This window comes from Aulonocara stuartgranti, assembly GCF_965226115.1.
Source record: "Aulonocara stuartgranti genome assembly, chromosome: 3".
Taxonomy (NCBI): Eukaryota; Metazoa; Chordata; class Actinopteri; order Cichliformes; family Cichlidae; genus Aulonocara; species Aulonocara stuartgranti.
Genome location: NC_138941.1, coordinates 25992363 through 26005093, shown reverse-complemented (window position 1 = coordinate 26005093; position 12731 = coordinate 25992363). Strand labels below are relative to the sequence as shown.

The 12731-nt window shown below is 41.8% G+C and overlaps 1 protein-coding gene across 13 annotated transcripts in view; it reads left to right on the top strand.

Annotated features, from left to right (window-relative positions):
* nrxn2b (neurexin 2b) overlaps positions 1-12731 on the top strand; it is a 698285-nt gene that overhangs the window by 582571 nt on the left and 102983 nt on the right. For all 13 annotated transcript variants that reach the window (XM_082527645.1, XM_082527647.1, XM_082527643.1 and 10 more), the window contains one exon: positions 3181-3362. In XM_082527645.1, coding sequence (XP_082383771.1) covers positions 3181-3362 — 182 coding nt within the window. The remainder of the gene's footprint in view (positions 1-3180; positions 3363-12731) is intronic.

Below are 12731 nucleotides of genomic sequence, written 5' to 3'. Positions count from 1 at the left end.
TATCATCTCCTGAAACGGTCACATCGTTGTCCTCGTCACTTGATCGAGATGGGACGGGCTCAACTGCACCCACAGCAGTGAGATGAGGGAACTTTCTAGACCAGCTAACACCCGGGTAGCTTCAACGAGCCAAGTAGCTACACAGAGTTCGACTGGAGTGGGGCAGTCTAAAACATGAGAATAAAAATATCTAAATATAGAAATTAAAATAAAACTATGTGAGAGTGAAAGAATGAATTTTGGCTTGTACGGCCCCTCATAGAAGTCAGGGCTATAACACACAGAAACATGAGTAAGCATGCTAATGTATTCCCTATATTGTCACAATTCCTTATTGTCAGCAGGTTAGACATGTGACCCTCCCGTCTCTGGATACATGAGAAGGGCTGGTAACAGCTGGTTATAACATTCTGCCAGCTAATTTTGGGCTTGAGTGGCCTAACACTTCCCCACTGATGAAAAATTTGATTACGTTCTCACATTTTCAGTTTTGTGTCAGAGTCCAAAAAGTTTCATCCGCTCAAGGACATTTTCGCTAACAGCAGTAAAAACAGCGGTGTTACCAAGGTTCAGGATATCGTCAACAACTCATCTCATCAGTGAGAGACTCTGACTCACAAACTCCTTTCACAAAGTTTTACAACCTCTTCCAGAGTAAAGCGATGTAGGCCCCGACACTGACAGCTGAGGTAAAGAGTGCACTGACGGCTTTCCACGGATAGGGAAAAACTCTGGGGAGGATCTGGTCCAAACAGTAGCAGAAACACTCTGGCCGGAAACACGTTGTAATGTTTTAGATGGCTGATGAAAACATGTTTGTCCTACAGCAGCTACCATAGATAGGATTGTGTGCTTGAACTGGGAGGGGTATAAAAACAGAACTCTGACTGATATCTCACGGCAAACACAGCGCTTTCTCTTAGTCCTCATAATATTTAATGTTTTTGTGTAGTTGATGCTTAGTTGAAGATGATTTGACAGAGTGGTGAACCTCTTTGAAAAACTCAATTATCTTGTATTCTGTTTATTGCCAGTTATTTTACTTACTTTGCTTTTTTAAGTACAACTTTTTAAGATTTTCTTCTCCCATCCCAAATTTTCAGTCATTTTCATTTTGCTTTGATTATATTCTAAATGAATAATGTATCTTTCAAAAGAACAATAACTCTTGTTTTTAGCACCTAATTATTTTGTATCTGTACGGTTCAACTGATTATATTTTCCACAGCGTCCCAGACTTTTGGCAGACGGTGTTGTGTAGGCTCACATATGTTTGCACAGGCTGAGCAGTAATCTGTCAGACTAGAAAATTCAATGTGACACGCAAAATTAGTGACGGGTGATGAACCCTTTCTCGCCCATAAGTGCAATCGCCTACGTTAATGTACAACAACTTCCACTACCAGAAACCATTTTCTCCTTTTCCTCACACGGCTTCAGTCTCATCTATCACAACATGGCTCCCCTCCCTCTCTGCTCATCGGCCATTTTAGAAATCTTTTCTCCTCTTCCTCCACAGTTGCCTCTTGCCCAGTTTCTGAGAAACTATGCTGCTGCACAAATAAACACAGGAAAGAAATAAAAACGAAAGTGTCAACTTCTTCTCTTCACCATCCACAATTTGCACTTTACCCGTCTTTTCTGAGTTCCTTGCCTCAATACTCTGTCTTTCTTCAACCTCTTTTTTTTCCTCCTCCTCCTCCGGCACAAAGCTTCTTTATAGCCCTCCTTGCCATGCTGCGATAATTAGTCAGCGCTAAAATAATACAGCCTCGAGAAAACAACAAGAGCTGAGCGGAGGGCTTAGCTCTGCCGGGAAGGATGGAGGGAAGGAGGGGTGATGAGAGCCAGAAAGGGAGAGAGGAAGCGAGAGATCGGGAGGAGAGTTGTGTGTGTCAGCCGATTTCAAACGGCTACCAGCAGTTAGATAATGAAAGTGTCAGGTAGACGAGTGAGTGTGCGTGTGAGCGTGCGTGTACATTAAGGAAGCCTGCACGTGTGCATACTTGAATAGTGTTCTTCCTTGCGTAAGACATGCTGTCACTATAGCGTCTGCTTTCTGCCATCTTTGACCTGACCACACCAAGAAAGTCGTTTATGTATATTGATGCGTCCGTGGAGATGAAACCCATTGCCATGCACTTCTGTGACCATGCGTGACTCTATAGTCATGTTATTATCAAAATCATAGCAATTCCATTGATTTGTGAGGTGTCATTGGGATGTCTAGCGCTTAATTATGTGTATTAATCACTTGTTTACTTGTGTAATCTTCTTGATACAACTATGTGCTTCATATAGCAAAATATGCATGCATTAGTATGTAGACAGAGCGCCTGTGTGTATGTATATTTATGATCCTGGGAGGACAGACAGCCCACAGGGTTAAGAGCAGTTCACTGTGGTTTCATTACTCTATGCTAATCACAGCCAACGCCCGTCATTTCTCATTTACCACCAGGCTTACTGGAGCCAAGCCAAGTCCTAACCACTCTGTTACAGTTCAAACATGAAATCGCTCCATGTATGGGGCGGGTACTTTTTTAAGGCTGGAGCTTAAAGTACTGTTAAGGCAAAGTTATTTTGACAGGGAGAATTTCTTTTGTTAAATTTTGAGAGATGGTAGTTATACTGACAGCATAGCGAGCCCAAAGTTTGTCAGTTCGCCCTAGTTTGAATCCAACACAACTGCGGGCAACTGACTGCAAATGAAGCCCGTCGAATTACCATTTCAAAGGCGAGTGACATCCTGCACATACCAGGGCTCACGCTAGATATGACTTTGTGACCAAGATGTACGCTACCAGTAACATGTTTTAGTTGCATGTTTTTAACCAGACATAGTGCTTTCTCTCTGATGCAGACTTCCTCTAACTACTGACTTTCTGCTGAAACGCTATTCAATTTAAACTTGCAGAAATCAATAAAAGAATATGCAACCCATAAGAAAGCAATAACGCTAGCTGAAATGTTATTGCACCATATAATAACAAATAACAGGGAAAAAAACATAATTTTGTTGTCCATAGAGTCTGTCTTCTTTTTCTTTTTTTTCCCTCAGTTTTACACAGTGGAATATATTCTGTTTGTGTTTTCAGTTCACTTAACATGCTGACTTCTTTCTTATCCAGATGTTGAAGAACTAAGCCGTAATTCCCTTTTCCTCCCTGTGTTTTGCAGCTGGGACAACATACATCTTCGGGCGAGGCGGAGCCCTCATCACATATACCTGGCCACCCAATGACCGGCCGAGCACACGGGCAGACCGGCTGGCAGTGGGCTTCAGCACACAGCTGAAGGAGGCTGTTCTGGTCAGGGTGGAGAGTGCCAGGGGACTGGGAGATTACCTGGAGCTGCACATAGTAAGATACTGTACTGGGGTATTTGATGGGGGATGAAATTGTTAGGGGAATTGGAAAATACAGTGAAGGAACTGTCAGCCAGTTGAATCAGAGGAGAAAGTCCACAATAAAATGGATTAAGAAGTACTTGGGCAGGGAAGGTGAAATGGCAGAGAAGTGGGGTTCAGGGGAAAGCAGATTCCCAAGTCAGTTCCTAGAGCACTAGAGGAGAATAATCATTTAAGGTTAAACTTTTGCTCACAAAACTGGAAAACTGGACAGAACTTCTCCAGTTGTTGCAGAATTCCCTTTAAAATGCCATTTAGATTACTGCTTTGTAGTACTTGCAAGGGTCAGTGCAAGAAATTAATGTGTGTAGAATCGGGAAAATGACTGTGAACTAACATTTCTTTTTATCTACTGTCAAACTAGTTATTACCCTCATTTCTGCCTTTATTGCTTTCATATGTTAGTCTTAAAGGTCATTTAAACCCACCTCTAATGATAAATTGAAATGGCAATTAAGGGACAGCGGGAATTTAAAAAATGCTTTTACGCAGGCTCTAATTGTCTCATTGACCCCTGTGCTTCGTCTGCCCAACATTACATTCAACGCTCATAGTCAATTTGATGGTGGACTTTCCGTTAATTACCAAGCAGGACCACGCCTGATAACCCTGGTCCACTCATCATGTTGCTGAAGTCATGCACTTAAAAGCTGTGTGTAGTTAGGTTCACAGCTCAAGTGTTTTATGGTACCTGTAATGGTGATATTGCAGTATCCTACAGTTTCTTCACACTTACTTAAAATACGCTATCACTGTTATCTACGCTCAACCATCTGCGTGCATGTGTGTGTGTGTGTGTGTGTGTGTGTGTGTGTGTGTGTGTGTGTGTGTGTGTGTGTGTGTGTGTGTGTGTGTGTGTGATCAAACCATGCCAACATCCCAGTGACCCCAATTTGTTGTGCCTGGAAGCGACAGGAACATAGTTGACCCCGGGTCAGTTCTCATCCAGTGCTCCGTAAACTGAAAGTGACTGAGGGAGGGACAGCTGGAAAAGAGAAAGAGAGGGGTAGTTGAAAAAGTAGGGGGGCGAAGCTAGTGGATGAACTAAGTAAGTCCGGGCCAATTTAAATGCTCTTAAAATCTGTGATAAATAAAGATAATGACTGTAATGATGAAAGATTACAGTCATAAATGCAGTGTACCCAGCAAATAATGCTCAGGTTGAAGTGGGGATGTGGCAGAGTTTAACTGCTGCCGTGCCGACATTTGAAGGGCCGGTTACAACATCACAAGCAAAGCTTCTGCTGCTTTTAATAAAAGCTTTTTAACAAAAGGCTGCTTGGATATAGTCGCGCATCTCCGATAATAATATCATTAGAAGACCGTATAATAACAAGAGTCAATATCTGGCTCTATTCAAAACAACAAACACACAAACATTTGCTCTTTTACTTCTGGAGTGTTTTGCCATTCTAAATACACCACACGCCTGCCCTTCTTTTTGCAAACATATTCATAGACTACAGCTTACTTGTGGTGCTTGCTGCACTTAGAATTTCACAACATCCCTTTCCAGGAACACTTTTCCTTAGCATGTTCCACAGACTACATATTTCATAGACTACAGAGTCTTTTTTCTGTGGAAGCACTTTATACAGAAAGAAAAATTCCTTTGGAAAACGTGGTCCCTGGATTATTTGTGTAAGAGGACTCTGTGATAAGACATTGCTGTGGAATTTTTAAATTAAATTTCCAAAGACGTGAGCACTGCAACAAAATTCCATTTACCGTCACCTCCATTTTATTGGGTATTGCAATAAATCTCTGAACGTAACTCAGCACCTGGGGAAATGAAACTATCTGTATGGCTGTGAACATCTAGAGTTTGTAATTTTGTTGAACTGATCCTTTAATTTGACTTTGCCTTTCTGTCAAACATCAGGTGAACCATGGTACATTTTTTTTACTCTAACCTAACCTCAAGGAATAGCTTCCCACTTTTTTATCTCAGCCCATCCACCACGATCCCTCATCAGTCATTCTTTTGCTTGCTCTTCTCTCAAGTGCATATTCTCTATCTAACTTCTGAGTCTTTCATTTACTCCCTCATTCCCTCATGTCTGGCCCGTTCATTTTCTCTTTCTCTCCCTCTCACACACACATCAGTGCTTCCGACACATCTGCTCCCATTGCAATTACATTTCATTTGCTGCCGTTCCTCCCGAGTCACTCCCATAAATGACTCTGCTCAGCCCACGGTGGGTGTTTTGGTCCTGTTAATTATGCTTGTCTCTCTTTGAGGGGAGAAGTACAGGTAAATTAGACCAGAGAACCTGTGAGCCATGGCCCCATATCATCCCCACCTGATGTGGGGGCTTCCTGGTCCTAGTCAAACTACAAAATAGTGTCACATCAAACAGCGATAGTGGCCTTGAGGTCTAATACCTGGGGCCTTATTTGTTAGCTTCAGCGTTTGGTTCAAAAAACACAGCTCTTCACTTTTCACTCCAGGGTGACTTGTTCCCTAGCCTCTGGTGGGATTTTGAAGGGTCTGACATATTTAAAAACTGGTGTGCACAGTCCTGTTGGGTTTTCAACATGTTCTAAATTTCTGAATTATGAGAACTTAAACCCACCATTACTCATAAAAGTATTTATTATTTTTATTGTTAATGGTTGTTTTCACAGAATGCAATCTCAACCATTTCCTGTCCTTAGAGGATATGACACAAATCTGACTGCTGCTGTAACTAGAACTACTGACAGCAGTGTCAGAATGTGATAGAGCATTATTCCTTATCTTGCACAGACCACCCGTCTCTTTATATACCTTGCCTCTCTTACCAAGCCACCTTCTCTTTCATGCCACTGCTTTCTTCCATTTCTGTCCATTTATGTGACAGAGGGCAGGACATCACTCACTGTATCTTTCTGACTCACTGTCATCAAGCCTCAGGGTAGGAGATGTAAAGTTGAGGGTGTGGGATAAGTTGCTTAAGTTGAATTGTGCTGACCACAGTTGTTTTAAAAAGGACATGCCATATCCTCAAAAGACCTTGTGTCTTGCATCTCCCTAATTATTTACTGTAGGTGTGTCTGAAAGTGCAGAAAACTTTCTAGCTGACATTTTGAAAGTTCTAGATGAAAAAGCTTTGAAATAGATTACCTGGAAAATGCCATAGGAGTGAATCACTGCTGAGCATGCCAAACATGACTGGGTTTATTGCTGTTGCAGTGCAGTATTGCTCATATGTCTATAAAGATTCTCTATCACCTAGGTCAGAGAATATTAAGTAGTAGTAAACAAAAGAAAAAACAATCTGAATCTAAATTTGCTTTGTAGTCTTGGAGAAAATATGCTGTTCATCTATCAGGCTTTATCAGTTCTACTGACTGGTGAGGAGTTCCTCTCTGTTTAATCGCCCGGAGAAGTTAAATACCACATAACCCCCCCAAGAGTCAGTAAAACTAATTAAGCCTCTTGGATGAGTGGTGAAACATTCTCACGAATATGAAGTCATTCCAGTCGCCTTTCACTCACTGTGCTCAGATGCATGTGACAGCTGTATCAGCAACAGCTCTAGTGATACGCAATCACTGCTGTGGGCATGATATGTCACACTGCTGTATGTGGAAAGTTATACATCTTGCCTGTTTGTTGTTGTTTGTCTTCTTTTAATTCCAAACAAAATGCTTTTGAGAGCCTTGGTTGACTTTTAATACAACAAAGTCTACTTACTTTGCTATTTTGGAAACTTTCAGTTATACTTTAAGGTCTTGTTTAGCATATGGACCTTGCTCAAAGGGTGATCAGATGACCCAAGGAGAGAAGGCACAGCATTCTCAAAGGGCCTTTCTGATAAAGCCAGTTTAAAATGGAAAACTGTCAAATAGCTGATGTATGCTATCTGGTGGTAAAGAAGCATTTAAGAGGCTTTACATAAGTAAAAGGATAGAAACAGCAGTGTAAAAGGAATAGCCTGTTACATAAATATATTTAGGCAATTGTACTCATGATAAGTTAAAGGCAGGAAATTAGTTCCCAATGACTATGTCATTAAATTATTATTACTATTAGCCCTTTTCCACTAGTACATACTCGAGTCAGCTTGGCTCAGTTTTTAGGATTTTTCATTAAGTGGTAGTACCTGGTACCAGGTACTTTTTTCACTACTTACTTGGGTCGAGAATGCATCCAACGATTGGCTACTCAGTGGTACCCCCTAATGAGTCATGAGAGAGTCTCCTTCACAGAAATCAAAGCCACCATTTTTGAAACCTGTCTGATAAAAAGAAACACCGAGCAGCAGGTATACAATTGTCCTGACGTCCTTCGTTGTTGTAGTGTTCATGATGTCACAGGACGAAGGGACTGTGGCCGCATTGATATAACGGCCACAAGTACATTAGGTGGCACTCAATTGTAATGGAAAACGACTGAAACCAACCAAGTGGGTGTTATTGGAAATCCAATTTCTTCCGCTTATGCAGTTTTGGCTTTGGGGGGGTCAGGGTGAAGCCTAACCCAGCTGTCATAGAGGGAGAGGCAGGGTACACCTGTTGTAGTGCTAACACAGAAAAACAGACAGCCCTCCCATGCACACTGGAGCCAGTTAAATTTCGAATCACCAAGTTTCCACGTAGTCGATGACCTGGTCTACCTCCTGAGCAACGGCTACTCTTATGGTGCAAACCGCCCCATTATTGTTACTAATGTTACCTGTACCACCTTTAGCCAATATTGTCTTTTTTACACATTAGACATGGTGGTGCAACACTGTGTGAGGCCAATACAGACATAAAACAGTAGTACAGGAAACACGGATGAAATGTGACAGATCTGACTGATTTCTTTGATTTCTTTTAAATTGACCAATAGTGTGTCCGTCACAGTCCATCCAAGTACCATCTGCACATTTGGTCACTCTTCTTATGAGTTACATAATTGTACATACATATTGTAGTTCAACCAGTGAGTCCTGGTCTATTTCTTTGACTCCTTAGTAGATGGAGCTCTTTAATTCAATTCAATTCAATTCAATTTTATTTATATAGCGCCAAATCACAACAAAAGTCGCCTCAAGGCGCTTCATAGATACCGAGACAAACCCAACAATCATATGACCCCCTATGAGCAAGCACTTTGGCAACAGTGGGAAGGAAAAACTCCCTTTTAACAGGAAGAAACCTCCGGCAGAACCAGGCTCAGGGAGGGGCGGCCATCTGCTGCGACCCGTTGGGGTGAGAGAAGGAAGACAGGATAAAAGACATGCTGTGGAGGAGAGACAGAGATTAATAACAGGTATGATTCAATGCAGAGAGGTCTATTAACACATAGTGAGTGAGAAAGGTGACTGGAAAGGAAAAACTCAATCCCTGGCAGCCTACGTCTGTTGCAACATAACTAAAGGAGGATTCAGGGTCACCTGGTCCAGCCCTAACTATATGCTTTGGCAAAAAGGAAAGTTTTAAGCCTAATCTTAAAAGTAGAGATAGTGTCTGTCTCCTGAATCCAAACTTTCCAGTTCCACAGAAGAGGGGCCTGAAAACTGAGGGCTCTCCCTCCCATTCTACTTTTAAATACTCTAGGAACAACAAGTAGGCCTGCAGAGCGAGAGCAAAGTGCTCTAATAGGGTGATATGGTACTACAAGGTCATTAAGATAAGATGGGGCCTGATTATTTAAGACCTTGTATGTGAGGAGCAGGATTTTGAATTCAATTCTGGATTTAACAGGAAGCCAATGAAGGGAAGCCAAAACAGGAGAAATATGCTCTCTCTTTCTAGTCCCTGTCAGTACTCTTGCTGCAGCATTTTGGATTAGCTGAAGGCTTTTCAGTGAGTTTTTTGGACATCCTGATAATAATGAATTACAGTAGTCTAGCCTGGAAGTAATAAATGCATGAACTAGTTTTTCAGCGTCACTCTGAGACAGGATATTTCTTTAGAGATGTGGCGCAGATGGAAGAAAGCAGTCTTACATATTTGTTTAATATGTGCGTTGAAGGACATGTCCTGGTCAAAAATGACTCCAAAGTTCCTCACAGTGTTACTGGAAGCCAAGGTAATGCCACCCAGAGTAAGAATCTGGTTAGATACCATATTTCTAACATTTTCAGGGCCGAGTACAATAACCTCAGTTTTATCTGAATTAAGAAGCAAAAAGTTAGCAGCCATCCAGGTCTTTATGTCTTTAAGACATTCCTGCAGTTTAACTAATTGGTGTGTGTTATCTGGCTTCATGGACAGATAGAGCTGGGTGTCATCTGCATAGCAGTGAAAATGTATGCTATGTCTTCTAATGATGCTGCCTAAGGGAAGCATGTATAATGTAAACAGAATTGGCCCCAGCACTGAACCCTGTGGAACTCCATAATTAACCTCAGTGTGTGACGAGGACTCTCCATTTACATGTACAAATTGGAGTCTATTAGATAGGTATGATACAAACAACTGCAGCGCAGTACCTGTAATACCTACATCATGTTCTAATCGCTCTAATAGGATATTATGGTCAACAGTATCGGATGCTGCACTGAGGTCTAGCAGGACAAGCACAGAGATGAGTCCACTGTCAGAGGCCATAAGAAGATCATTTGTAACCTTCACTAAAGCTGTTTCTGTGCTGTGATGAGCTCTGAAACCTGACTGAAACTCTTCAAATAACCCATTCTTCTGCTGATGATCTGCTAGCTGTTTGACAACTACTCTTTCAAGGATTTTTGATATGAAAGGAAGGTTGGAGATTGGCCTATAATTAGCTAAGACTGCTGGGTCTAGAGATGCTTTTTGAGTAAAGGTTTAACTACAGCCACCTTGAAGGCCTGTGGTACATAGCCGATTATTAGAGATAGGTTGATCATATTTAAGATCGAAGAATTAATTAATGGCAGGACTTCTTTGAGCAGTTTTGTAGGAATGGGGTCTAAAAGACACGTTGATGGTTTGGAGGAAGTAATTATTGAAGTTAACTCAGAAAGATCAATTGGAGAAAAAGAGTCTAATATAACATCAATGGTACTAAGAGTAGCTGTAGATAATATTACATCTGTGGGATGATTATTGGTAATTTTTTCTCTAATGATAAAAATTTTATTTGTGAAGAAGTTCATTGAGTCATTACTAGTTAACGTTAAAGGGATGGTTGGCTCAATAGAGCTCTGACTTTTTGTCAGCCGGGCTACAGTGCTGAAGAGAAACCTGGGGTTGTTCTTATTTTCTTCAATCAGTGACGAATAGTAAGATGTTCTGGCTTTGCGGAGGGCTTTCTTATAAAGCAACAAACTATTTCTCCAGGCTAAATGATGATCCTCTAAATTTGTGACACGCCATTTCCTCTCCAGCTTACGAGTCATCTGCTTTAGGCTACGTGTTTGAGAATTATACCACGGAGTCAGGTACTTCTGATTAGAGACCTTAGTTTTCACAGGAGCTACAGTATCCAGAGTCGTACGTAGTGAGGAGGTAAAATTATTAACAAGATAATCGACCGCTGTTGGGGTAGCATTCAGATCGCTGCTCTGCTCTATGTTGGTACAGGGCATTGAAGATGATAACAGTGGGTGGATTATATTCTTAAACTTAGTTACAGCACTTTCAGAAAGACATCTACTACAAGTCTACTCTCCACTGCTGTGTAATCAATTATTGTAAATATAAATGTTATCAGGAAATGATTAGACAGGAGAGGGTTTTCAGGAAACACTGTTACATGTTCAGTTTCTATGCCATATGTTAAAACAAGATCTAGAGTGTGATTAAAGTGGTGGGCGGGTTCTTTTACAATTTGAGAGAAGCCAATTGAGTCTAATAACAGATTAAATGCCATGTTGAGGCTGTCATTTTTAGCATCTACATGGATGTTAAAATCACCCACAATAATTATTTTATCTGAGCTGAGAACTAAATTAGATATAAAGTCTGAGAAATCAGACAGAAACTCTGTGTAAGGCCCAGGTGGACGATAGATGATAACAAGTAAGACTGGTTTCTGAGTTTCACAGCTGGGGTGGACGAGGCTAAGCATCAGGCTTTCAAATGAATTAAAAGTCTGTCTTGGTCTTTCATTAATTAATAGGCTGGTGTGAAAAATTGCTGCCATACCGCCCCCTCGGCCTGTGCTTCGAGGTTTCTGGTAGTTAGAATGACTCGGGGGTGTTGATTCATTTAAGCTAACATAATCATCCTGCTGCAACCAGGTTTCTGTAAGGCAGAGTAAATCGATTTGTTGATCAATTATTAAGTCATGTACTAACAGAGACTTGGAGGAGAGAGACCTAATATTTAATAATCCACATTTCACAGTTTTACTCTTTGGTTCAGATGTGGATACTGTATTGTTCTTTCTTTGTAATTGTTTATGTTTAAGTTGTTTGTTGCTGGTTTTTAGTTTGTTTTTTGTCTGTTTGGGAGCTGACACAGTCTCTATGGAGATGGGTTTTTGGGGGGGTAGCAGGAGAAGAGAAGCTGCAGAGAGGCGTGTAAGACTGCAACTCTGCTTCCTGGTCCCAACTCTGGATAGTCCTATTTTGGGGGGTTTAATAAATTTGTCCATATTTCTAGAAATGAGAGCTGCTCCATCCAAAGTCGGATGGATGCTGTCTCTCCTAACAAGACCAGGTTTCCTCCAGAAGGTTTGCCAGTTATCTATGAAGCCCACATCGTTTCTGGGACACCACTCAGACAGCCAGCAATTTAAGGAGAACATGTGGCTAAACATGTCACTCCTGGTCTGATTGGGGAGGGGACCAGAGAAAACTGGTCCGACATTGTTTTGGCAAAGTTGCACACCGATTCAATATTGATTTTAGTGACCTCCGATTGGCGTAACCGGGGTGTCATTACTGCCGACGTGAATTATGATTTTACTGAATTTACGTTTACCCTTAGCCAGCAGTTTTAAATTTCCTTCAATGTCGCCTGCTCTGGCCCCTGGAAGACAATTGACTATGGTTGCCGGTGTCTCTAGCTTCACATGTCTGAGAACAGAATCACCAATTACCAGTTTGACCCCCGGCGGGTGTGTCGCCGAGTGGGGAAAAACGGTTAGACACATGAACGGGTTGGTGGTGTACCTGGGGCTTCTGTTTAGGACTATGCTTCCTCCTCACCGTCACCCAGCCACCCTCTTTCCCCAGCTGCTTGGGGTCTGCCGGGGAACAGCTAGCGGGGCCTACGCTATCTTTGGCTGCACCAGCTACAGGGGCCTGGCTTGCTACAGGTGAATGAAGGGTGCGAAGCAGAGTCTCCAATTCAGTAATCCTGGCCTCCAGCGCTGAAAATGTGCTACATTTGTTACAGATATCATTACTGCTAAAGGAGGCCGTGGAGTAACTAAACATCTGACACAATGAGCAAGAAAGTGCAGGAGGGACAGGTGAAG